The following is a 27,360-nucleotide window of genomic DNA, read 5'->3' as shown; positions in this document are numbered from 1 at the left end:
GAGCAACAGATCAGTTCTGTTTTTCTTTAGCCCAGGTAAGACGCTTTGGACGTTGTTTGTTATTCAGGAGTGGCCTGACAAGAGGAATACGACATTTGAAGCCCATGTCCAAGATCCGTCTGTGTGTGGTGGCTCTTGATGCACTGACTCCAGCCTCAGTCCACTCCTTGTGAAAGTCCCCAACACTTTTGAATGGCCTTTTCCTGACAATCCTCTCCAGCTGCGGTCATCCTTGCTGCTTGTGCACATTTTTCTTCCACACTTTTCCCTTCCACATAACTTTCTATTAATGTGCTTTGATACAGCACTTTGGGAACATCCAACTTCTTTTGCAATTACCTTTTGAGGCTTTACCTCCCTATGGAGGGTGTCAATGATGGTTTTCTGCACAGCTGTCAGGTCAGCAGTCTTTCCCATGATTGTGATTCCTACTGAACCAGAGTGAGAGACCATTTAAAGGCTGAGGAACCCTTTGCAGGTGTTATGGCTTAATTAGCTAATTAGAGTGGGACACTTTGAGCCTAGAATATTGAACCTTTTCACAATATTCTAATTTTCTGAGATTGTGGACTTGGGATTTTCATGAGCTGCAAGCCACAATCATCTCAATTATGACACATCACGGCTTGAACTATCTTGCTTTGCATGTAATGAGTCTATCTCATATATTAGTTTCACCTTTTAAGTTGCATTACTGAAATAAATGAACTTTTGCACGATATTTTAATTTTTCGAGTTTCACCTGTATTTATCTTGTGCATCAATTGTGCCATTTCCTAGATTGAGAGGCCTTGATCACACCACTCATGCCTTGACCACTTCCTATTTTCAGTGAGTTCTACATGAGGCTGCCTTTGAAAACTATCCAGAAATTACAATTGGTGCAGAATATAGTGAACTGTGCAATGTTGGGTACTGTTGGTTACTTCTAGGTTCACCCATCTGCACTGGATTTCAGTCCTCTTCCAGATGCAATTCCAGGTGTTGGTTATTACCTTTAGAACCATATGGCACAGAACCAGGTTATCTATAGCCCCTCCCATCTCCCCCACAAGAACAGGTAGAATAGGCATACAATAGGTCCCTTCCCATCAGCATTATGGGTTCTTGGAAGCCTGACTTTTCCATGGAAGCTCTTGCCTTATGGAACACCCTCTCCTTGGAGACCTCACAATCCCCTCCTCTCCTTTGAATCTTCTGGAGAGCACTCAGAACCTGGTTGTTGCCATAGGCCATGGGTGTCAAACTTGCTGTGTGCCATTGCCATCATGTGATGTATCACAAAGTTTTTTACCCTTCATGGAGCTTGGGTGGGCGTGGCCTGTGCGTGATGCATCCGGCCCGTGGGCTGCCAGTTTGACACCCCTGCCGTGGGCACTGTGATGATGGCTGAACTCATAGGAAGAAAATATGGTTGCGGCACCAATTTTTTCTGCTTCTTTTTTTCTTTTTGGGTTTTATCGTTGTTGTAAATGTATATGTGGCTTTTACTGTTGAGTGCAAGCCTCTCAAAGCCTGGTTTTAAGATGGGTAGCTGTACTAATGTTTTAAATAAAATTAATTAACAAATTAATGGGGCCTGGCAATTGGAGACTGGAATGTTAACACTGGTAAATTCATGCTTCATGCTGATTGAAAACATTCCTTAGCTGTTTTGAATGAAGGGCCAAATTAGACTAGCTTCATCTCAAAGTTCTCATGTCTTAATTGGTGTTTCAGTGAAGGAATTCCCTCCTGTAACTCCAGTTGGAGAGGGTAAATACTTCTTGTGTATTTTGGTCCTGATATAAACCTCTTGTTTTGCTGCATCTATTATGATTTTGAAAACCCAGGTTCCGTAGTATTGTATTCTGGGCATCCTTCTCTAGCACAGCATCTTTCAGCTGTGTTAGGATTAGAACTTCCAGGCCAATATGGTCAATGCTCTTCATAGCTATGGATTATGGGAATTTTAAGTCCAGCAGAAGTAGAAGGTGTGTGGTGTGAACAAATCTGGTTTAAGTACCCTATCTACATTTCTCCATAATACCTATTTTGTAAAATTCAGCATAGCAAAATTTGCATGTCAACCATAGCTTTTGCTTAAAAGACAATTCTGAAATAAACAAGAGTACGGGTAGTCCTTGACTTACAACCACAATTGAGCCCCAAATTTTTGTTGTTAAGTGAGTTTTGCCCCATTTTTCTTGAATTGCTGCACTTGTTCAGTTAGTCATACATTGTTAATTGAATCTGGCTTCCCCATTGACTTTGCTTGTCAGAAGGTCGAAAAAGGGAATCACATAGCCCTGGAACCCTGCAACTGTCATGAATGCCAAGCATCTGAATTTTGATCACATGACCACAGTGATGTCACAAGGGTCTTCAGTTTGAAAAATGGTCATTTTTCAGGGTCGTCGTAACTTTGAACAGTCACTAAATGAACTGTTGGACTACCTGTGTATGTCATATGTTAAAGGGCCACTCACCAATGAGGGAAAGGAAACTCACTGCTTCCTTGCTGGCAGCTGGGATTCTTTCTGTTAGTTCAGCTTCTTTTGCCTCTTCTACTGACTTTTTTTGCATGCTGGAGAAATGAGAGCTTGGACACCTGGAACTGATGGAAGGATGCCCTTTTCAGTAATGGTAACGCTCTGAAAAGAAGAGGTGGGTTTTGTTAGTAGTGGCAAATTGTAATAATACTCTTTATCCAAGTAAATAAGATTCCCAATCAGTAATATTGTAACTTGGATTGGTTGCAATTATAATCATTTGCTATGTGAGGAAGTGGGATAATTCAGTTTACCCTATTTCTGCACGCAGAAGTCCTTTTATGAAAAGTCATTTTTGCTGTTGAGATGATGTAGGCTTATATCCTGAAAGAGTAACTGAGACTGCATTAATAAAATTTATGGAAAAGAAGGTGATGTGGGTAGGATAGTATTGCGAAATTGTATATAATTTTGTTTCAAATAAGACTTTAGATTTGATTTTTCCCACAACTTTTGCACAAGGTTGCTATATTGCAGCAATACAAATCCAGACAAATTTGTGCATTAGACTATTAGTTCGGTAGTTGCATAATTGAGATAAAATTTTTGGCCAAATGTGCATCCTGAAATTTCATATTCAGTGTATGCTTACATACATATGTATACAGACAGACAGACAGATGCTCAAACCCTAGAGTCACAGTCACAATTAAATAAAACCAATACCAGAAAAAATAAGCAGAAAAATTGGTTACTTAGCAGGTGGTTAGGTAGGCACATTAGATAAGTAGTCGGAGGGACCGTCAATTGAGATTTGGCATTTGTTGCGCAAAGTGATAACAAACAATAGAACAACAGAAGGAAAAATATACATATTTTTTCCCTTTGTGCTTACTTCTCCCCATCTAACTATTATGGAAATCTAAAGGTAGGTGTGTGTGTATGTGTGTGTGTGTGTGTGTGTGTGTAAAAGAAAGCCTTTGGAAGTTTTTGACTCGTGGTGAGTGCCTGGATTAATTCCTGCAGCGTTCTTAGCATTATTTTCAGAAGTACGTTGCCCTTGCCTTCTTCCTTGGACTGAGAGAGTGACCAGCCCAAGGTCACCCAGTTGGCTTTCATGCCTAAGGAAGGACTAGAAATCCCAATCTTCCTATAGCTAGCCTATCATCTTAATAACTACATTCCACTGGGTCTCCAATCTAGATGGAGTAAATCCAGAAATTCAGAAAAGATTATTCACACCATTTTAATCATGTTATATAATGACTGGATATTACACTTTTTTGGACCTTCCTATAATACTTTGGCAGACTCCTCCATGAACATTTAAGAATGCTCAATATATCCACATTACAAATTTTGACAGCCACTGCCTCTCCTTAGGGAGTTCTGGAAATGTAGTGGAAGGCTTTCTTCCAAAATTTTCAAAAAGCTACCATTGTCAGGATTATTTGGGAAAAATAATAATAATCTGGCAGTTAAACCAGCCTAAAACCTCCAATGGTGGCTTTCTAACTTTAGTCCCTTAATACCACCTACTTTTTTCTCCATCTCACAGACACAAGATTACATTATGACTCTCCCTGAAGAACTCTCTGGAGAAAATATGACGATAGATGACTTTCTATACATAGAATTGGGATTCTGGAAAAATGGAAAGAGCCCTGTGAAATGCCCAAACTTAGACCTGACTCTCAACAAACACAACACTTAAATCGATACAAGAAACCACAAAAACAATGCAGAACAAAACAAACAGACAGGCCAACTGAGAAATGGGGTGTCATAGCCAAGGCTAAAAAATCAGGTACAAGAATATAGTAAAGTCTGAAATATTTTATGGTGTAAATAACACAAAATGACATAGAGGCAAGGAAACTGCACATTAATCAAGCATTCCATCTCATCAATCTCCATAGAAAGCAGGCCAAATCTGAGTCCAATCGAGATAATTCTAGGAGTGAAATGAATCCAGGGAGAGGAAATAAGAAGCTGTAATTACTTTAAAACTGGTGGAACTAGCGGTTCCTGGAGGACAATCTCCTTATGCCCGAAGTAGAGATGGATGGGTTACCATCAATCATAAATGGCTTAATATCACACAGTGATACAATGAACGTGTGAATTCAGGAGTTCAGAAAGAATGGCTCCAAAATTCAGATGTTTTTTGTCCTGTGCATCACACAAACACCCAGTTCTTGTTCTCATCTGTTACACTCAACAATAGCGGTCCCAAGTGATCGAAGACCACACAACACTTTTAAATACATAAATAAATCCCAATTATTTACAACACCCATTATATCTCTTCCCCAAAAGGGAATGAGCTTTGAAAGAAATGAGGAAAAACTACCCCACTGCTGCAAGCAAATCACCTGCTCTCATCCGTGTTTTCTTTCTTTTTTACAAAGAGGTTGCAACGCATGTACTGGTTTCTATAGCAACAGTCTCCTCTTTCTCCCTCTCCCCCCCTCTTAAAGAAACATATCTTGTTCAGAGTTGACAATTTTTTCATACAAGGATGCATAAAGCTAAATCTCTGAGAACAGGAATAAACATTTTGGCAGGCACACTACTCAGAATACAAAAAGTTTATTTTATTTTTTGTTACTTTGCTTTAACTTTCAGCACAAACAATCACAAACAATAAAATAAGGAAGAACAGCAGCTTGGGGAAAAAAATCTAACTGACATTGTTTTATGTTTAAAGCAAAATGCTATCAAAACCAAATATTTTTTAGAAATGTATTTGTAAATAAGCTCAAAGTTACCAAAGGGAGGGCAGGTGGATATGACATTTATGAAATAGAGTTGGCATGGATGCATTGTGATACTAATAGACGGGTGCACAAATTATGGTGAACCATGGTTTAACTGTAGTCTATAAAGCTATTATTGGTTGAATTCACAATCTAAGTGAAAGACAAGACCTACTGTTAAGAGATGTTATTTAGCCATATTCTTTTTCTTCTCATCTGATCCCAGAGTTGTTTCTAATCATCAGCACTTGAATCCTGATCATATCAAGCTATTATTTTAATAATGGTTTGTTGAATAAACTAGATTACTAGGAGATAGAATTTATATCTATATATTCTAAGTCAAATTAAAATGTATGCATTTATACAACGTTACAATATTATTTAAAACAATATAGGAATCAACCCTAAAGTTAAAATTACAATTTTTTAAAAAGTTAAATTTAAACTTTCCTGAAATTTTGTGTCTAGGCAAAAAGAAGAGACAACATCTGAAAGAGGAAAAGCATCACAAAAATTAGAGACACTGATTACCTCAGTAGTAATAATTCTAGTAAAATTTGTAGAGTTAAAAACATACTTCACAGGTGTTACTTAGTCTTTTGAATACGAACTTTCAAGAGCAATTACTTTGAGAAACAATGCCCCATACTGTGATGTATGTGAACAATTAAATAAATTGTATTTAATACAATTGTATTCACAATTAATCCCAATTATATTCCATTTGCAAACTGTGGCTGCTGCAGCACCTCTGCAGTCAGCTGTGAACATGTGACCATGATTTTCAACACTCCCTGCCTTCTTCCTATAAGAAAACTTAACAGCAGGAAGTTGAAGTTCGCTCTTACTCCCACTGTTGTTTTGCCTATATGTGGTCATTCTGTTTATTTCTTTAGGGAAGTCAATATCGACAGAGGAAGATCCAACCGATGAGAAGTCTGCTATTATATACAACTTACAGGCTACCATTTCAAATGTAGTTCAGATTTTTTTTTATTTCATTTTATTTGTTAAACATGTATGAGTTAACAGATATAAGTATAAACATGAAATGGATAAGAATAAAAGGGAGCATTAGGACAGGGATGGTAGGCACATTGGTGCGCTTATGCACACCCTTCTATTTACTTAAACAATATTTATGATAGCAGTGTTGCCATTATTAATGGAAGGACAACTCACAGAATCTCTGCCCTAGTATTATTGTAACTTAACATTACAATAATAACAAAGGAACAAAATATTATAGAAAGTAGAATGTGAGTTAGAAAGTAAGGCACTTTTTTTATTTTGTATCTTCAAAGTAGAAACATCAAACCTTTGGGGAAAAGGTATCATTAGTGGGGCTAGGGGTTGCTGGGCTTAAACTGTGGGTTTTTAAATTGTGGATTTTTAAAATTGTATACTGCCTGGAGCTGCAAACAAACATCCCTGAATCGTTTCAAGGAAGCAATGCACCAGACAATAAGACAAGGCATTCAAGCACTCTTTAAAAATAAACAGATAGTGTATGCTTTGTTCACTGATTTTTTTTTTTTTTGGGGGGGGGAGTATCAATATCAGCCTAGTGGGGTTGGTATACTATCTGGTGGCCCCACATAGAAAGATACTTGAAAGGACACTGCCATTACAGCATCACAATAATGCTAGAAGAAAGTCTTGAAAGACAATTCTTTTAAAAACGATGCCCTACTACCAGTACGACAAAGCCTCCCCTGCCTGAGAGGGCAGCCCAACCCCACGTGGGGAGGCAAATCTCCCGGGGCCGCAGCACAGGATCGGTCCACCCTGGGAGAAGCGCCCAGCCGCCATCCCTGCCTGGCGCCGGGCAGAGCGCGAAGAGCTTCGCCTGGGGCACCCAGCGCAGCTGACAGGCGGGCCCTCCTGCCCGGCGGTGGAGTTCTCGCCAAGGCAGCGAGCGCCTCCCTGACAGGCCCTCTGCTCATCCCGCCAGGGCCGCGCCAGAGCTGTGCAGGCTGGGCAGAGCTGGGAAAATGAGCCGCAGGTACGCGCCCACCTGCCAAGGGAAAGAGCCGGGCCAACCCAAGCTTGGCTTCCTTCCCAAGTCCCTCCAGCCCGAACCCAAAGGGGCCACCGGGAGAGGCCATCTGAGGCAGTGATAGTGCCCACCCATCCATGGACAGGGAGGCAAGGCGACAGCCTGCGCCATGTCCTCCTCTGAGCTGAGCCCCGCCGAGTCAGCGCCTCTGCCTGATGCCGCTGCAGCGTTTGGAGCTGCTGGCGCATTTGGAGATGCGTGGAGGACAGGCTGGGCGAGGGGTGGAAAGGACGGGTGGCTTCGGGCTCTCTCCGCCGGACCCATCTTCCAGGGAAGCAGCACTGCCGTCGCCTTGCCTCCCTGTCCGCGGACGGGTGGGCACTATCACTGCCTTGGGCAGCCTCTCCCAGTGGCCCCTTTGGGTTTGGGCTGGAGGGACTTGGGAAGGAAGCCAAGCTTGGGTCGGCCTGGCTCATTTGCTTGGTGGGCGAGCTCACACCTGCGGCTCGCTTTTCCAGCTCTCGCTTTTCCGGCTCCAGCCCACACAGCTCTGGAGCGGCCCTGCCGGGATGAGCGGAGGGCCCGGTGGGGCGGCGCTTGCTGCCTTGGTGAGACCTCCACCGGTGGGCAGGAGGGCCCGCCTGTCAGCTATGCTGGACGCCCCAGGCGAAGCTCTTCGTGCTCTGCCTGGCGCCAGGCAGGGATGGCGGCTAGACGCTTGTCCCGGGGTGGGCTGATCCTGCGCTGCGGCCCCAGGAGATTCCCCTCCCACGTGGGGTTGGGCTGCCCTCTCGGGCAGGGGAGGCTTTGTCATGCCAGTAGTAGGGTGTCGTTTTTAAAAGAATTCGCTTTGCCTTTGAAGGCGAAGGGAAGGCAGTGATAGGAGCACCTGAAGCCGAGTGTCTCCGCCGGGCTCTGATTGCAGGGAGGAGCCCTGGCTGGCCGCGTGTGGCTGCGCCAAATGCCACGGCGTTGCTCTAAACGCCGCGGCAGCATGGGAGAAGGGAAAGAAACGATGGCGGAAGGTCTCCCGATATGAAGTGCCCCACCAACGCTGAGGTCAACATCCAAGCTGTCGCCACCCGCCCACCCCAAGGATGCAAGGGGGGGGGAATTAAGTCACCCCCGAAAAGATGGCCTAGCCATTTTTTCGGGGGTCAAAAAAAATAAGGCCCAGCCTTAATTTTGTGAGTAACACGGTACTTCCTGGAAGGAATCCCTCAAGAGCATAAAACAAAAGTGATTTAAACTTGCTTAGGCTTTGCCTGAAAGGGGGATATCATTGCTGCTCTTGATTCTTCCTCTCAGCTGTTTCTATGGTAAATGAGAAAGGATCTCTAGCATCTGGCTAGGCTTGGGGGCACTGTAGGGTATCTGAGGATGGCAAAAATAACCAAGAGAAGAGGAAGAAAGGACAGAAGTGTGAAAGATCGGTAGGGAGGCCATCAAAAAAGTGAAAGTGGTGTCTGCAACCATTTGATTGAAGCTGACCTTTTTCTTTAGATGTATCACATGCTTGATATATGCAAAAACTGAGAAAATTTCCAGCAGCCAGTGGCTTGACTTTTTTGCCTTTCCCTCTAGAGAAATACAAAACAGAGTTAAAATACTGAACAGAATCTAGGATGAAATGTGTAAAACTCAGTGGACTTCTATTTTTAATGTGGATTTTGAGGAGGCTAATGCAGTTTGAATTCCCATGATTGCCATAAAGCAGAGGAAGCCCAGTTATCTGCAACATGCTTGGAAATTCAGATTTTTAGCAGGCTAGTAAAAAGAAACCTTGTTGGTGTATGATACTGGTGGAAGAAGAATGGAGGGGCGGTCCACTAGCCTGCAACTAAATTCTGCACTTCCCAGAAAGTCCTGCTTTGCTCACCACCACGGAATTTGTTTTCTCTTAAAGTTTGCTGAGTTTCTTGATACATTCAAAGGATGACTATGAAGAGCATCATTTCAATGAACCCTACTGAATATTGGGGGGAGGGGAGGGAAGGATGAAGAACAATTATCAGAAATATGCGTTGTATTCTTAAAAAGAGCTGAAGAAAAAAAAAGGCTGTGTGTATCACAATCACTCAGAAATTAAATTCGCAAGCTAATGCAACAAACATCACACAACTACTCTGCTCCTAGAATTTTGTGACTCATATAGCACAGATCGCTCTTTTGCAATAGAGAGATAATTATTGATATTACAAAATTCAATGCATTGCTGTGGAAATGCGTGTGGATTAAATATGTTTTATAGTATAGTATACTACACAGTATTAGTAATACATATTGAAATAAAGCTGAAATGTTTCCCAGCATTACAGTGGTTTTTTGTTACCCCAAGATTGTTCCAGTTCTGTACTTCAAAGAACTGCAGTAGCAATCAAGTACGCAGGAAAAATAATCAGACAAGAAGTCTAAAAACATTTTGGAAATGTCCAATTTATAAAGCTGTACTTCTCAACTGGCATGTAGGTGACTGGGGAAAAATTACAATACAAACCTACATTTAGAGATATTTGGTGATGAGTTGCTGGTCCCAGTGCCGGGATGAGGAGTCAGCTGGTAGCCACCAGTTGATGAGTTGCTGGTCCCACTGCAGGGATGAGGAGTCAGCTGGTAGCCCACGCCTGGACTGACTGCCCAGACGGGCTTCTCTCGCAGAGGCAATGAAGACAAGGACACAAAGGCATGTTCTTGGGGAGGAAGCCCAGAGCAAACTTTTCCCTCTCTTTTATTGTGCAAGTTTAGGTGGGGTTTAGGGTGTATGAGGAAACATTCCTTTGGGTACATTTGACCATATAAGGCTATGTATTTGCATATTTGACCATATAAGGAAACTGACCATATAAGGCATACTGACCATATAAGGTAATACCTATGTTGACCAATCATAGCTTTACACGTGTTGTTGGTTGTTTTGTTACCTGCCTCACTATGTTGACCAATCATAGCTTTACACGTGTTACCTGGCAGGTATGGTATCATTGGATCATTGGGTGATATTGCAACAATTTGGCAATATTAATGTATGTGTAAGTGCAGTTTTACCTTCCAATAATTACTTTTCTTTGGGTTCCTTAATATTCAGACTTCTCCTTTCCACCAGGTTGGATCCACAATGCACCTTCCTAAAACCACACTAAAATGCCCTGAGATAAAGAGCAGCAAAGAGTAGAGGGATGAATGGTCTGTTTCTAAATAGCCTTTGAAATAGCAGCTTGATCATACATATATACAGCACATACGTGTTTCAGAAATAAGCCCAGCTGATTAAGAAACTTAAAATTGCCCAAAAGCACAACCTTGAAACAAATTCTGTATATTTAAAACACCCTTTTACATGTTCCTAAACAAAACTTCACGTCAGATGCTTGCAATATTCATCAGATGCCATTGTTCACATATGCATTTCAAAATTAAAATACCCCAAGTGAGGCAAAATGCACTTGTATGCTTCTTTATCAGTTAAGAAAATGAAAGTTGCCGGAATGAGATGAAACTACTCAATCCTAAGAAAAAAAATAATGCTGAATTCAGTGGGGCTTAATAAAGGAGAATATTTGTAGCTCAGGGTTGATATGAGGGGGTTCTTGGTGCTGAGCTTGTTTTCTTGCAGGCATTTTGTTACTCAAACTAGTGTAGGAAGTTATCACCCACCCCGCTCCTAGAAAAATTGAAATAGCCTAGGAAATATTTAAAAGGCAGAATATTTCCTCTAAAAAGAGTAGAAACTCAGAACCAGAAACTCCCCCAGAAGCAGAATCTCACCCCCACCTTTGTTTGGGTGGGCCATTAAGGCCTGGGCCAGAATACTTTACCTAAGAAAGATCTCCAGGTAACGCTGTAACAATTGCCAAAAGCCTTTTAGGGCATAAATCATCCAGCAAGGCTAGACCAAGCCTGGAACTCAGGACAGCCTACAGAGTTGCCCAAGGGCGTCTGACAACCCATCAGAATATAAGGTCAAATTCAAATCCCAACAGAGCGTATAAAACCAGGCACTCTCAGCAGCACCTCAACCCTTTTTTATTGAGCTCTTCCTCTTCGCTCTGGAGCCCCAGGCCATGTGATCCTGTCCACCATTAAACCTTCCCAAGCATCCTCCATGTTTCCAGTGTCTTTTCCCCCACTTGGAACTGAACCCAGAAGGATATTTCTTTCAACACTAGGTAACATCATCAGTGCTGGGTAATGCCACCAAGAAAGCAACAACCAAGCTCAAAGAACACCAAGGATCCCTCAATGGGGCTTATTTCGAAGGGAAGATCAAGTGTACTTAAAGTTTTGTGCATTCGTGCAATGAATCGGTCCTATAGACACCTGCTATAATCCGAATTCGTAATTGCTGAAGCGAACGCCTTTTATAAGGACATAAAATATGCATTTTCCAAAAGCCATACGCCTCACGGCCTAGAAGTCTGAGAACCTTTGGAAAGTCTGGACTTCAATTCCCATCAGTCCAACCAGGAGTTGGCGTTGGCAAAGACTCACGGGAGCAAAACAACCTGCTTCTTTGCATGCTTGCAGCTTACACCCTTCACCCGCTGCTGCTGCTACTCTCTCGCGGATCTGACTCCACAGTAAAGGCACCTTCAAGCCGGCGAATTCAAGCCACGCTCTCGATCGTGGCCTACCTATGCTGCGGATAACCGGCCGGGGCGGTATTGAGCGTGGATCCCTCCGCACTTGCGCGATCGCGGCGCCTGGCGGCTGCGAAAAGAAGCGGGCGACCACGCGCTTCGGCTGCGAAATCCTGGGTGATCCGAGGGGGCGGATCCCGAGTGTTTCGTGCGGGAGATGGGAGGGCTGCTTTAAAGCCAGCGGAGCGGGTTGGAGGCTTGTCTCGCCCTCCCCCCGCTCCGCGGAGCATGGCTTGGTTGCTGTGGATTTGGGCTCTGGTAACCGCACTCGCCGTTTCGGGTCGCCGGGCCTTGAGTTACGCCTTTTACCGCTGCAAGAATAGGCAGCATTCCCCGCTGATGCCCATGGCTTTGGCGGGTCCCCTGCTGTTCCGCATTGGGTAAGTCGGAGGGGGACGACGACGACCGGAGCGATGGGGGAGGCGGAGGGGGGGGCGCGCTCTTTTTCGTAGTGGCTACTACTGGGACTTAGCACATTCCTGGGCTGACAGGATGCACTCCCCGGTCTGCTGCAACTGGAAAGGTCTTGCCGGGATGAATACCGGGGGAGCTTGAGACGGGGGACTTAGGCCACCAGATCTGAAGTGCAAAAATCAGGGCGGCCGCTAAATAGCAGCTAAGTGTTCTTTCTGCGGATTTTTTTTTTGGCAGCCTGGCTAGAATAGCCGGGACACGCGAGTCGAATTTTTTTTCTCTGTTTCTTTCGGGCTGCAACCTGGCTAGGTTAAGTCCGTTGTTCCAGGGCTTTGTGCTTTTGAATTCGGAGGGGCATCTGCTTCGAGCCTAAAGGATGTATATCGGTAGCATTTGCAGCTTCAGTTGGGGGGGGAGGACAGTCTAATTGTGTGTTTGGGGGGAAAGAGTTTGTGTGCGCCTGCGCTGGGGGGGGAAATTAACTGGCTTTTGCAAAACGAACGCAGAGGAAGAATTCGGCAGGAAGAACGGGCGAAAGGAACGATAGGTCATTAGGGACACGAGGCTGCTTGCAGGCTTCACGGAGATCGGGTTGGGGGTCCCGTTTGTGGGATTGGAACAGCAGCGTTGCCCTAAGGGGGCGTCGCAAGCGCCCAAGGAGCGACCCTGCGGAGAGGAGGCCGACCGCCACACTTTGCAAAGGCAAAGATTCGATTTAAGCCGGTTTAAGAAACTGCCGGCGTTTGCTCTGCGGCCAGGAAAGACGCGCTTGTACCGCAGGCGTGGGTACTTCTGGGAACAAGCTAGTACGAGGGCTGGATTGGTTGGGAACGATGGATGCCTGCGCATCAAAGGAACATCAGGATCCGAGCTTCTCTCTGCGTGCGTAATCGGTAGCTTTGCGCAGGTAGCTCTAGAATACGACCCGTGTCTGTTCCCCTCCTCCCAAATCGAAAGTTTAAAAGGACGAGATTCTGCTGTGCGCAACTTTTGTGGGATTTTTATTTTTTGCCTACGGCAGTTGCTTTTGGGTGGTTTTTTTTTTCCCTTGAAAGAGCTGGAGCATGACGAGCATATTTTCTAGAAATGCCCGTCATTCAAAAGAAAAAATAACAATAGTATTACTGTGCTGTTCTCGCTTCTTTGCCGTTTAGCATATGCGCATTTCCCTCTCTTCCAGGCATCTCCTTGGGTGGGAGGGAAGAACCTGGCAGATCATATGCTTTGTATATTTTTTTTTTTTAAAAAGGACTGGGCCGACCCCTTAATACTTCATGTGGAGCTGGAGAAACCTGCTTTAAAAAGTCCCAGAAAATCATTGTGTTAATCATACAGATAGTAAATGGTTCATCAATGACTTGAATCTCTAAACCGGCATATGCTTCATTACTTCATCATTTAGCTCCTAATTCTGATCCTTGTATTCACTCTAAACATAAATAAATGGGAACCAAGTTTAATGCTGAATTTAGAGCCATGTGTAATACATTCGAGTCACAGTTTGAAGGAGGGAAAACAGATGGTGAGAAAACACAAACTGTCAAGATAAGACTGATATTCCAAGGGAGTATCTAGAGAGCAGAATGCTTGCTTACATAAAACAAAAGGGCACGGCCTCTGCGGAAGAAAAAGCCTTGCAAACCGTGCTGCATGCGATGTATTGTGCGTGTGATATAGAGAAAAGGGGCACTTATATTTTCTAATAATAGTTCTTCAAAATCCTCTCCCCCATCTTTTGAGATTAAAAGGGTTATTGCCTTGAGTAGATGGTTACAGATGAGGCCTTAACCCGTTTCCAATAGGTGAAATAATAGATGCATGAGCCATCAGGAATTTGGAATACTGCCCCAAATCCCCTAACCCCTAAGTGCTTGTCTTCACCCATCCATTACTAAAGACATTTGACAATAGAGATATATAACTCACTAAAGACGGAACAGAGCTTTTAGCTTTTAAGGGAGAGTGCCAGATCCTGCTGAGAACAAAGAGGAGGAAGTCAGAAATTATTTTTGGAAAGACGCTTACATTCCTAACACAGAATTCTCTTTTGTCCCTGGCTCTTCCAACACAGGCAAGTGCATCTACAATGTCTTTTTGAGAATTGGTGAGAGAGAAATCTCCCAAACCTTTTCCAGCCATTTTTCCTCTTCTTTCAAAAGTCCCCACTCTTGAGATTGGCTGCAGATCTTACAGAAACAAATTTGCCAAGAAGAAATTTCTTGTATTCTAATTCGGTTGAAATTTATGTTACTGTATGGGTAGTTTGCTTATATGTTTGCATTCTGTCTGTCTTCCTCCTTCCCTCCCTCCCTTCCTTCCTTCAATATGTCCTAAAGGCGCTTTTGTCAACAGACAAAAGTTTTGCTTCTTTTCCAAGAAGCTTCTTCAGTTCTACCTGACTGGAAGGGAATGATAATATTTATAGTCTTTGAAGTAATCTGGTCCTTAGCACTCTTGAGGATGGGTAGTTAGCTCTCTGTGAGTAGTTGAGGCCACTTGGTGGTTTATCTGTGTCCTCAAAGTCGCCCAAATCAAAGTGTAAAGGTGTGGAATCTTATTGGAACTGCTGAAAGGGCTGTGTTTGTAGACAGGAGATAGGTGGTGTCATATCCCTCCCCTCTGTTGAGGGAGGGGCTGTTCAGTTTTAACACAGATGGCCTCTTTGACCCCTCTTTCAAGCTAGCGGCCCTCTGTCCAGAATGTGAACTTTTTCATATTCCCATAATGAAACGTTTTCAAAAGAAAAAACCAAGAAAGTCCAGTTGCCTTTTGGAAAAAGTACCTTCGGGACAACCAAGGCCTGGATGATTGAGCATCTCTGTAGACATTCCTGAAATATGAGTAGTATGTATGAAGTTTTCAGGTAGCATTTTATCCATACTATAGTCAAGTTATCCTTGAATCGATCTTGACTCCTAGTGATTTTAGCAATAAGATGGGAATGATTTGCCACTGCTTTCGGTATTCCTTGACTTCCCACAGCCCTAGGAGCTCTTACAGGTCTCCTATCCAAGTATCTATTTGCTTAGCTTTTTCAAGGTCAGTCTAAGTGAGCAAAGGCTGCCACCAAGTTATGATTCTGAGGATAATTTTCAGGAGATTAGGAATCTGGCTTTGATTTAAGGCATAATCTTAGTCAAATCTCCATCCTTAATCCTCTGGTTTAATGAAAAGGGAGATGTCAGATATATTGTTGAGTCATGGTTGTTTTTTTCATGCAGAGTGAGATTCCTTTTTTTAATATGTATAAAGTGAGAAGGGAAGAAAAAAAGAAGCCAATAAATTAAACTAGCAATAGCAGCAATAGCACTTAGACTTATATACTACTTCACAGTGCTTTGCAGCCCTTTCTAAGTGGTTTACAGAGTCAGCATGTTGCCCCAACAATCTGAGTCCTCATTTTACCTACCTCGGAAGGATGGAAGGCTGAGTCAACCTTGAGCTGGTGAGGATCAAACTGCTGGCAGTGAGCTGAATTAGCCTGCAGCGCTGCATTTTAAACACTGTGCTACCATGCTCTACATGCAGTTTAGGAAGCTGTCACCTCTGCATTAGATTCCTGTCTGCTTGCTTTATAGATAATTGTTGGAAACCAAATGGAGATGCGTTTAGCTATTCAAGCAGAATTATCTGTACAGGTAGTCCTTGACTTACGATCACAATTGAGCCCAAAATTTATGTTGCTAAGTGAGACACTTGTTAAGTGAATTTTACCACAGTTGTTAAATGAATCACTGCAGTTGTTAAGTTAGTAACACAGCTGTTAAATGAATTGGACTTCTCCTTTGACTTTGCTTGTCAGAACGTCTCAAAATGTGATCTCATGACTCTGGAACACTGTAACGGTCATAAATATGAGTCAGTTGCCAAGCTGTTCTGATCCAAACCTTGTTCCAAGGAAACAAACACAAAACAGAGGTAACAGCAAATGATTTTAATGATTCTTTACGAATTTCGTTCCTTCACAGTTAAAAGGCTGTTTCTCAAACTAATTGTCTCTGATAAGAATGAGCCTTGTAAGGCTGCCAAGAACACTAGATAAAATTACTAAGAAATATTTCAAACACAAAGAGTCTCCTAACGCCAACCAAGATATTCCAAACGTCCACAAGGCTTGAGTGCAAAAACTTATTTGCTTCCTGCAAAGAACTCCGTTTTTCAGCTGGCTTTTATCTCTTTAAGGGAGGAGCCATTACCTTGCAGCCTTATTCCCGAGTCACCCGTGCTGCTGCAGCTGCTCTTTCCTTTGAGCAGCCCTGCACGCACGCACACTGGGCACGGGCTCCTCGGGGACCTCTTCATCACTGCTGCCAGCCTCTACAATCTCCGAAGGCAGCGTTCCACTCTCTGATGTTCTTGGCCCCATCCTTGCATCACACGCAGGCCCCTCATCTGAGTCCTCACTCTCCGAGACCTCAGCCGTCCGCACCTGCTGCGGCGAACCACAACACAAGCATATGAATTTTGATCACTTGACCATGCAACAGTCATAAGTGTGAAAAGTGATCATATGTCACTTTTCCCCCTGCTATTGTAACTTTGATCACTGAATGAACTGTTGTAAGTTGAGGACTACCTGTATTTCAGTTCTATGCTAATTTGGGGAGTTGTCTTCTATGTGCATAAAAATTCCTGCAATGGGTGTGTTCTTCCTAAGAGGGGTCATCTGTACTTTGGACTTTGTCTATTGACAGGTCAGTCTGGTGCCTGCTTATCTGACCATTACTTTGGGTGCAGAGTTGTTTCTACAGGCCGGCATAAAAAACACAGCTTAAAAGCAGCAGCTACACATGGTATAAACAAACCAGCTGTTTTTTCTTTATATAAGTGTTGGTTTACTAAGTAGTTTGCCAGTCACTCCTCCTCTTCCTCTAGAGAACAGATTTCTTTTCTGGTTCATCGAGTTCATTTGAACAATTGTTCCTTTTGCTTAGAATAAAAGGTTTGGTTTTTTTTGTTAATATCCTCTTGATATTGGCTGTTTTCAGAGTGCATGGAATCTGATTGTATATCCATTTGATTGTATTGTAGCATATTGCTGTCATGAAGGGTATTTTAGGGCTAGTCCTATCCAGTATTCTCTCCAGTAATGTTGTATTGCGACACCCATCTTCCCACATGCTGGCTATTCTCCCTGGGAATGTTTAGAATAACAATTTAGCACTTCTCAAGTTCATCTGGTTGAGGAAAAGTAACTTAAGATGTGTTATTAGTCAAGAAATGTAATCCTGTAGAACAACTATCCCTATTTGAATCTTAATGATTTTGTGCTTATTTTCCTCTGCTCTGGTGGCCTGACATATTTTCTTTCAGCTGCTCAGCTCTTATAGGCCCTTCGTAGTACAAACAGGAGCCTTCATTTTATAAATAAGTAACCTGAAAGAGTGTTTCCGAAACCTTTTGAATGTTATACTTAAATCCCTTTTCTTATCATCATTGTGATCCCCCGTAATACTTTTATCAACCTAATATTAAAAAGTTCAGCCTTGCTTTCCACCAAATTAAAAGTTCCTGTCCATTCAAAGAAAAGATGATATTCATTTTGAGCATAATATTCAGAGCATGTGTCCATTTAATATCGCTTGGAAGTACTTAGCTTTCCTAAACAGCTATAAAAGAGCCTAGTAATAAAAACTAAAAAGAATGTGCTGCGTGTTTTCATGGGATAAGATTTGCACGATTGACTGGATGTAGCACGGAATGAAATCTGTTTTTTCCTCCTTTGAAAAATGCATGAGAAATGGGGACTGTCTTAATGCAGGTAGTCTTTGACTTACAACCACAATTGAGCCCCAATTTTTTGTTGCTAAGTGAGAAATTTGTTAAGTCAGTTTTTCCCCATTTTATGACTTTTCTTACCACATTTGTCAAAAGAATCACTGTAGTTGTTAAGTTAGTAGTACGGTGGTTAAGTGAATTTGTTTTCCCCATTGGCTTTGCTTGGCAGAAGGTCACAAAAGCTGATCACATGACCCCAGGACATTGCAATGGCCGTAAATATGAACCAGTGGCTAAGCATCTGAATGTAAATCATGTGACCATGGGGATGCTGCAATGGTTGTAGGTGTGAAAAATGGTCATAAGCCACTTTTTTCAGCGCCATTGTGTTGTGGTTTGCCAGCAGCAAGTGCAGGCGGCAGAGGTCTCTGATAACAAGGACTCGGATGAGTGGCCTGTGTGTGATGCAGGGATAGGACCAGCTCTATCAAAGAGTGGGGTGCTGACTTTGGAGGTTGTGAAGTCTGGCAGCAGTGATGCAGAAGACCCCGGGGAGCCTGTGCCCAGTGAGTGTGTGCACAGGGCTGCTCAAAGGAAACAGCAGCTGAAGCAGCAAGGGCGACTCAGGAGTAAGGCTGGAAGGTGATGGCCCCTCCCAAAAGGGATAAAAACCAGCCCTCGGGGACTTCCGGTTTGAAGGGCTTCGGCAACAGATAGGAATCCGCGATCGTGCACGGTTTCTGCCTGGGCTTGTCGCTGGAGCGCCCCGAGCCGGCTGGTTTCGGGGCTAAGCCACCCCATAGAGGTGGTGAAGAAGGGGGAGACAGCCAGCAGGGTCGAGGAGAGCTGCATCTCTCCTCCTCAGCTGGTCAAACTCCCTTTCCTGAAGGCGGTAGGAGCGGTGGTCAGAAATGGCCACCTCAAAGAAGTACTCAACCAGAAAAGAACATGCAGGAGGAAGATAAGTGAAAGTTTTGGCTGACCGGGCTAAGTTGAAAAAGCGATAAGGTACCCTGGAAAAATAAATTTTACAAGAAATAACATCGCTCCCAAAGAAGAGTCGGAAGCAGCGAAAGAAAGTGAAAAGGGAAAGGTTTGGCTTTTTTTTTTCTTCTCTCTCCTTCCTTATATTGACAATTAAGAATAAGAAATTGGAAAAATCCGCTTTGGCATCAATAGGCAATTAAGCTGAAAATATAATTAAATGCCAAAGGGACAATAAAGATTTCTGGACATTAAAAACTTTTTCTTCTATAAGCAGGAAGGGAGAGAAAAAGAATAAAGGCAGGATCTGGAAGTGGGAGGAGACTGCCTGGACTTTAAAAGAATCTAAAGTAAAATTTCAATAAGACTTCTAAAAGATACATTTTAACTGAAATTTTGCAACTAAATAGTAACCCCAGGAAGAGAAAGTGAAAAAAAAAAGAGCAAAAGGAAACAATTTCTGTGTATTTGGATTACTTGGTGACTTTTGGATTTTTGGCTATTTGAATGACTAAAATCAATTGGGTGGTTGTTTAAAACTTTTACAATGGCATCACTTCTGGATGAATTGAAAACGGAACTTAACAAGGACAAAGAAGATGCACAAGAAGGGAAGGGCTCTTTTGGCTTCGTTTTTCAATTCTTAGAAATGGAGATCTGGAACTATGAGAAACAACAAGAAAAGACTGCAAAACAAGAAGACTGGGACAAAGAAGAAGCCATCTTTAATGAACAAGTAACTCTATGTGGGGAAGAAAAAGGAAAGGGGGGAAAGAGGGTGGAGAATTTAAGACTTAAAAAAACAACCAAAGAAAAGAAAAATAATTCGAAAAGTAAGTATAATACTGGAAAACAACAGAAAAGGGGAATACAGAAGAGGGAAGTAGAGGTAGAGAGACAACGGGGTAAAAAGGGGAGCGAGAAGAAGAGAGGGAAGAAGGAAAGGAAAAGAAGTTACAAAGGTCCGGAGCAAGATATAAAGAAACAGGACCTATTTAGAAATAATGGGTGAAAACTTAACTGAAAAAGGGATTCTGTAAAGGTACATGAGATTGTGCTGTTATATTTGTAATAGAAATAACTTTAGAAAATTGGAAACAACATATGATTAGAATGAGGGATAGAATGGTTAGTGTAACTTAGTGAAAAGTTTGTGAATAAAGTAAATGAAATAAAATAAATGAGAAAATTGAATTAGAAAGGAATGGGAACACTTTAATTAGTCAATGTTTTATAAAATTAAGTGAAGAGGGGGGGAATTGATTATGGAAAGCTAATAATTGTTCCCATAGAGTTATGATATTTAATTGAAAAGTAATGTTAAAGAAGTTAAGATTTTAATGAATATTAACATTAATGATAGAATTGAATTGGAATGGAATGTTGTTTTAATTATATACATTTATATATGTATATTTTTTTAAAGAATACTGTGTATAGTTTAAGAATGTACCAAACAGAATCTGAATGGAAGCTATGTATTATATTGAGTGTTATAACTTTAGGGGAAAGATATAAAGGCGTCATACTCCAATCAGCAACTACAGGAGAAATTTTGTTTAATGAGAAAAGATAATAGACAATTGAAACAGGACAGACAAAAAATATAAATATAATGGATTGAATTGAGATGAAATAAATACAATAAAATTGAGGAAATTAAAAGAGGGGAGAACTTATGTAGAAAATGTAAAATTGTAATAAGATATGGAATAGAATATAAAAATGAGCATGAACCTGAAATTGTGTCTGCACAAAGAAATGTAACCCGGGATTATGCTGCTTTCAAAAAAGATGTTTTAATTGTGTTTTGTTTCTTTTTGTGAAAACTCAAATAAAATTTACAAAAAAAACAAACAAACCAGCCCTCGGGGAGGTGCTCTTTGCAGGAAGCAAAGAAGTTCTTCAGACTCAGTGTCCTCATTGAAGCCTTGCTTACTCTGGTTTGTTTTTGAAACTTCTGTCGGTGGATATTTAATCAGTAGTCTTCTGTTCTTGGCAGCCTTTTGCAACCTTGAAAGGGCTCGCTTTTGATATCGGACAATTAGGTTTAAATGTCTTTTGGCTGGGAATGCACTGAATTCCCAGCGCCGCATTTAAAAAGGTGTGCTTTTATACACAGTTTGTGTTTAATTTGAACAAGGCTTGGGTCAGAACACATTGTAACAGTCACTAAACAAACTTTTGTAAGTCAAGAACTACCTGTATAAGCTCTTTTTGTTTAAAAAGTAACAAAAGATTATACCATTTAGAACTATTGCAAGATTATCCCATCCCAGTTTTCTTTCCTCTGTTTTTCCCATTGAATGCATGTGATCTTTTCCTTATCTGTTGTCTGGGCTCCTTATCCACTGTTTTATTCTTCACCATTCCTACAGGTGGCCTCTATCATACCACTGCCTATCTCCTTCACTTGGTTCCTTCCGTTGCTTGTGTATCCCCTGGGTGCATTTGGTTTCTTCCTCCTTTTTCTTCTATCACATCCTTCCCGTAAATCAGCCGTCTGGGCTTTTTAGCAAATGAAGAGAAATCCCCAGAGATGAGGAAACTCCAAGGAATTAATAAGCTTTTGAGGGGGGGGGGAGAGTGCAAAGTATTTTTTAACTTCTTCCTGGCTACAGAACTCTCAGAAACAAAGGGTGTGTTTGTATTTATTTGTTTTGGAAAGTGTTACTACTTGCTACAGGAAGCTTATACTGTGATAACCTGATTGAACTGCAAGTTAGACTAGCTTGTCTGCATGGTGAGAAGATTGAATTGTGTGCTTATCTCTGAAGCAAGCGTATTATAAGCCCAAGGCTACATTGGGAAACCTTGGCCATACATTTACTAGATGGCCTGGGCACGTTGCCTCGCCTCAGTCTTGCCTAGATGCACAGTATGGGGATCAGATACAGAATTGTTATGCCTATTGAGAGAATTTATACAGTTAGATTTGAAAATGATGAAATCTCTGTGGAATGATTAGCCTGCAAGCACAGAAAAAAGAAATGTATGGAAAACGGATCTCTGAAATACTTTTTGACTGTGATACCAAGGGACCAAATTGGGATGTTTATTGCTATAGTTGTATATTTTGGGGGCTTCACAGTGGTCCTTGGCTTCCTATTCTTGAGGATCCTAGTTAAGGCACTGCTGACTAACTGCAAGATTTTAGATTTTTTCCTTCAGAGACTCTTGATTTGAGCCCATCTGCAGACATTTTGGATAAAATGATTTCACTCCTGCAGGGAAAGAAGGTCTCTTGTATGTGTGGCTTCACTGTCCCATTTTGAGTTTGTGTGGGCCTGCTGTCCCAGAAAAACTTTTTTTAAAAAAACCAACCCTCTGTATATTGTTTGATTGCAAGTTTAATCTGAAGGCTCAACCGTGCATATTCTGGAGCTGATAACACAGGAAAACTGGATTCTCAGATGTTGCTTTGTTGAAGAAAGTTATTGTGGACTCAGCTTAGAGGCTGCTCAATCTTCCGGGAAATGGCTGTGGAGTGGAGGCACCTTCGGAGAAAAGTTGGCTCACTTTCAAACTTTTATGAATCTAACGTTTTTGAAACCTCCTCAGCCACTTTTAATATAAGCAGCCCTGTGCTTATGTTGCAAGACTCGTAGAAGTGTTGGAAGAAATATCCTTCTGGGTTCATTTCCAAGTGGGGAAAAAGACACTGGAATTATGGAAGTTGCTTGGAAAGGTTTATTGATGAACAGGATCACATGCCTTTCTTGGGCGAAGGAAAAAGGAAAGAGATGCTGAGAGCACCCGAGTTTTATGCCCTCTCTGGGCTTTGAACTTCCTGGGGCACAGAAAGAGCATCCTGATTGGTTGCTGTCAGAGGTCATAGCTAGCTTCGTAGGTTGTCTGTGTGCTAAGTTTGGTTGAAACTTGATGGGTGGTGCAAGGAAAGGCAATTAAATGGCTCTGCCGGAAGGAGGTAGATCTTTGTTATGTAGAATGGCCCAGGCCTTAATGACCCATTAACAAAAGGGAGGGGGGTGTTAGTTTCTGCCTCTCTGAGTTTCTACTTCTCTTTTAGGGGAAATATTTTGCCTTTTTAATATTTCCTAGAATATTTCATTTTTCTAGGAGAGGGGTGGGTGCTAACTTCCTACAGAAGTATTGGATTATAAGCCATCATCCACACTGAGTTTGGGCTAGCTTGTAGTCCAGTGCATTTTAAGGCTGGTGTACTGTGCTGTAATGATGCATGTAGCTTTGACATGCAGCTTGTGGGGTCAGTTTTTATTGGCATGGTACAGCTGCTTTGAGCGAGATGTGGAATTTTATTCCAAACAAGATCTACCTTCATGTCAACAAGCTGGAGTTCACAATCAGTTTTCATGTTTCCTATGTGTTCCCAGTCTTCTATCACAGAGATTATCTGAGCTCATTTCCTCCCCACCCCCAATTCTCACTGGAATCCCCATCTTTGGCAGCACCCACCACAAATTGCTACAGAAAACCTTGGCTTGATGCTGATTCCATATTTTTCTCCAGAAGTTTGTGGACTGATGAGGAGCCTTTAGGAATGTAGTTAGATGTAGTTAGTCCTTGGTTAACCATTAGTACTATAATTTCTGTTGGCTAAGGGATGCCGTTAGAAGATGTGATAGCACATGACTACACTGCTTAGTGTCAGAAGTTCTGGCACTTCTAGTGGCTGTTGTTAAGTGGATCCCACACCATCATTAAGTGAAATGTCATGTCTTTGCCACTTGTGACCACCTGCTGGCTTCCCCATGGACTTTACTTATCAGAAAGCAGCAGTGAAAGTCACAGTTGGTGATGTTGTGACCACAGCACACTGCAACTTCATAATTGTGAGCTAGTCATTGAGTGCCAGGATTATCATCCCATAACCACAAAGAGACACTGCAATGGCCACAATTATAAGAACTGGTCATAAATACACTTGTCAGTGCTGTCATAAGTTTGAACAGTCACTCAATGAGTCACCATTAAATGAGGAATGTGAATCAATTGCCAAGAGTTTGAGATTTCAGGACGATATAGTAATGTGTGAGGGGTAATTAAGGATTCATCTCTCCATCAAGAATTCTCCAGAAGGGAACACTGAATTCGGGGAATGTCTTGGCTGCAGTTGGCCCGAAAAGCTATTTTCTCTAGACTGCTGTGATTTATTCTGAGTTTAGTTACTGCGCATGTTTTTTCCAGTATTTTTTGTCTAAGGGTCAAAACCCAACATTTTTTCCAATTCCACTTTCTTCTTTTTTTTTTAAATCAGAAAAGCATATGTTCAGTAGGCTTGCTTTTAAACCAGCTTTTAAACTAGCTGTGTTAACACTTTGCAAATGTATTTTTACGAGAGCAACGTACAAGACTTATTGCAGCTCTCAGTCTTTTTTAATTAATACCCTCAGAAACCTGCGGACAAGACAAAATAAACATCAGTCACAGAAACAAAAAGTTGGGTGTACACTTGTATAATTTGAGTTTTCTGGCATCTTTGTGTAGTTTTAACAGCTTGAGGGTGCATACCTGTTTATTCCTAGAATACTGGCGTCTAGATGATAATGTAGGTCTCTTTTAATTACCTGTACCTCTGCTTTTCGTTGTCTGCTTTGGATGGTTCAGCAACTCTAGTGGTGGCTATTCATCTCTCTCTGCTTTGTTAAGTATCATCCGCAACAATATACTGCAGCAAAGTCTTTGTTTATGAACTTGTTCTGACTTGCCTCTCTGTTTGCCTCTCTGGTTCCACAGCTATAATCTCTATGCCCACACCCGGCTGGGCTACCTGTTATACAAGCGGCAGGTGAAGAAGGCACGCCAGCGTTATCCCCAAGGACACTCTATTCCTCAGACTGTGGAGTTCAATGGTGAGAGCTTGGCTTTTCCCGTTGTATTTTGGATAGATGTACCCACCGCATTGTTTTGAGGCAAATGGTTTGATTTTACTTCTGGACAGTGAATTTTGAGAAGGAGTAGTAGTAACTGGATTCTGGATAATGAAGAAATCCCATCATGGAAATGAACTTCTTGAGAGGGCCCAGAATGAATGAATGAGTCAAATTAGGTCTATATGTTTGGGATTCAGCCATACTCATACTAATGCTCCTGAACTGGGCAAACAGTTTGTACAGAAAAGCCGTTTTATACAAGTGCAAAATTCTACAAATTTGACTTTGTCAGAAACCTTGAGAAGGACACCAGACAGTTTCGCAGTTTGATCTTTGAGATCAGCTGAGATTGCAGCACGTTTGATGGAGGATACAGCAAGATCGCTGTACTTGAACTTCTGTGCCCGCAGCACCCTGGTTGAAATTACTGAGTATTTCTCTCCATTGCTCATTAGACAAGAATAATCAAGGCACTCACTTTCCTCCTAAGACCCAGAAAGCTGCTGGGCTGCATAGGCCTATCTTTTAAAATCATTTTTGTTTCCTCTGATGGTAATGTCTCATTACCTTTTAAAATAATTCTCTTTTAAAATAATTCTCTTTGAAACAATTATTCAAGGTGGCCAACAAAATATAGTTCCAAATAGCAATATAGATTTTGCAGGTTTAGTGGAGGGTTTTCTGGGCTCATTTTCCTCCTTTGCTTCCTTCTTTGCTTTCTTGTCTGTTTTGCCAGGTTTGAAGATCCTTCCCATCCCTGTCCTGTCTGATAATTACAGCTATCTTGTGGTTGACACTGTCTCCAAAAGTGCGGTGGTTGTGGACCCTTCTGATCCTTTGGCTGTACAGGTAAGGAACCAGATGCGACACCTCCCTTCCAGAGGTAAAGATAGGAAGATTTCAGGACTGTGGGTCTACTTTTGCCTCCCTTAACCAGGGATATGGAACCCATGAGCTCTCTAGAAGTTGCTAAATTCCCTTCTATTACTTTCCTCAAAATTGGACCTGTTGTTCAGGATTATAGAACATTGATTTTCAGCAGTAACCAAGTTCTTTCGGTTCCCTACCCCTGTTGTGATTGGTAGCAGCAATCAAATGCTGTTGAGTATAAAATCTCATTTTAAAGCGCATAAGTACTCTTAGCAGAATTAAGGAATAGGATGTTTCTTTGCACGTGGCTGAGATGAAGTAATAGATTTGGATGCTAGAACTGACTTTGAAGTCTGATCATATAAATATCCATAGCTATTCTTCATTTTTTTAAAGTCTCAGTTGCTTAAGTCAGTCATGGTGGGAGCATACATTATTTTTGTTATTATTGCTGTTTAGCAATTAGCAATCAGATCTTTCCAGATCTATTGCAAATCACCCAGGAATCTAGTAATATGTCCTGTTTTGTTTTTGCCTCTTCTGCAAATGTAGCTATATAAAAATATACAAATATGTATATAAATATTTATATACAAATATGTATATAAATATACATATTTGGCTCAAATATGGATGTTTGAAATCCAGAAAGGGAGATTGCCATTGTTGACAATGTTTTTAAATAGACTCAAGCTGTCCTGTTAAGAAGGACTTAGTAATCAGTTGGTTTGATCTCTTGCATTGATGCAAGCATATTTAATATCCAGGCAGTGACCCCTGCAATTGAGGAATTGTCTACTTTGGCTGTGGCTTTTGGAGTTGTTTTTTTTATATCAAAACCAGCTGGAGAATGACTGGTTGCCATGACCTGGTATAAGTCCATAGAGATGTTAATCAAGCATGAATCGTAGAAAGGAAGTGTGAAAAAGTCCCATTGATGAATTAGGGTATGTTTTATACCAGGCAAGTGGCCAAAAGGAAAATAGTGTCTTGTCATATTTTTGGAAAGAACTAGCATTTCTCAAGAATTGATCCCAAGTTTGATTGCTAGGAAAGGGGAAAAAAAAGGATTCTTCTTCGACCCTCCGTAATTTCAAATGGTCAGTATTTAAATGGTTCCTCTGGCAAAATCTTTGGTAGGCCAGCTGTCTTCTACCCCATAAATCTCAGTGCTTCTAGGAGGGAACATTTGTAAAGGACCTCTTTCCACACATAAGTGCTGATTTAACATTTATAAGTAGTCCTTGTTTAGTGACCACAATTTGGACTAGCAGCTCTGTTGTTAAGTGGTTGCTAAGTGGAAAAATCACGTGACCACAACTGCATTCTTTTTTTTCCATTCCCCTGCCCTTTGATATGTTCATCCTGGCGCCAGGGTAACTAACAAAAAGCAAATTAATGTTTGTAATTACATTAATTGAAGAGGAAGGGATTATAAGAAAATAAGCAGGCACACACACTGGGGAATACACATATAAAAGAATGAGGTGGGACCTCAAGTGTGCTCTGCAACACACATGCTATGCAACAGCCCAGTGTATTCCTGAGAGCAAGGGGGGGGATAAGTTATTTTTTTCAGCACCATTGTAATGTCAAGTGGACACTGAATGAGGCAATTAGTGAACAAGGTCTACGGTATCTATGTAGAAC

General features: G+C 41.8%; 2 protein-coding genes across 4 annotated transcripts in view; one reads left to right on the top strand and one right to left on the bottom strand.

Annotated features, from left to right (window-relative positions):
• The window catches only part of CATIP (ciliogenesis associated TTC17 interacting protein), a 31,138-nt gene extending 19,144 nt beyond the window's left edge, over window positions 1–11,994 (bottom strand). Inside the window, exons 1-2 of one of the 3 annotated variants that reach the window (XR_015740826.1) lie at window positions 11,864–11,993; window positions 2,469–2,633 (exon numbers count right to left, since the gene is read on the bottom strand). Coding sequence is in view for 2 of the 3 variants with exons in the window: in XM_026708035.2 (XP_026563820.2) it covers window positions 2,469–2,565 (97 nt within the window). In the remaining variant the exon portion in view is untranslated. Of the gene's footprint in view, window positions 1–2,468; window positions 2,634–4,846; window positions 4,893–11,863 lie in introns of those variants that run through there. The other 2 variants (XM_026708035.2, XM_087920557.1) reach the window with 2 other exon arrangements.
• Window positions 11,995–12,090: 96 nt separating this feature from the next.
• The window catches only part of LOC113441161 (putative thioesterase PNKD), a 31,218-nt gene continuing 15,948 nt past the window's right edge, over window positions 12,091–27,360 (top strand). Inside the window, exons 1-3 of the mRNA XM_026708008.2 lie at window positions 12,091–12,249; window positions 24,704–24,819; window positions 25,577–25,689. Of these exons, the coding sequence (XP_026563793.2) occupies window positions 12,098–12,249; window positions 24,704–24,819; window positions 25,577–25,689 (381 nt within the window). The 5' untranslated portion in view covers window positions 12,091–12,097. The remainder of the gene's footprint in view (window positions 12,250–24,703; window positions 24,820–25,576; window positions 25,690–27,360) is intronic.

The sequence above is a fragment of the Pseudonaja textilis genome, chromosome 1 (assembly GCF_049901715.1).
Source record: "Pseudonaja textilis isolate UNSWEBS1 chromosome 1, rPseTex1.2, whole genome shotgun sequence".
NCBI classification, from domain to species: domain Eukaryota; kingdom Metazoa; phylum Chordata; class Lepidosauria; order Squamata; family Elapidae; genus Pseudonaja; species Pseudonaja textilis.
The sequence above is the reverse complement of the archived record's forward strand: the minus strand, read 5'-3'. Positions and strand labels throughout refer to the sequence as shown.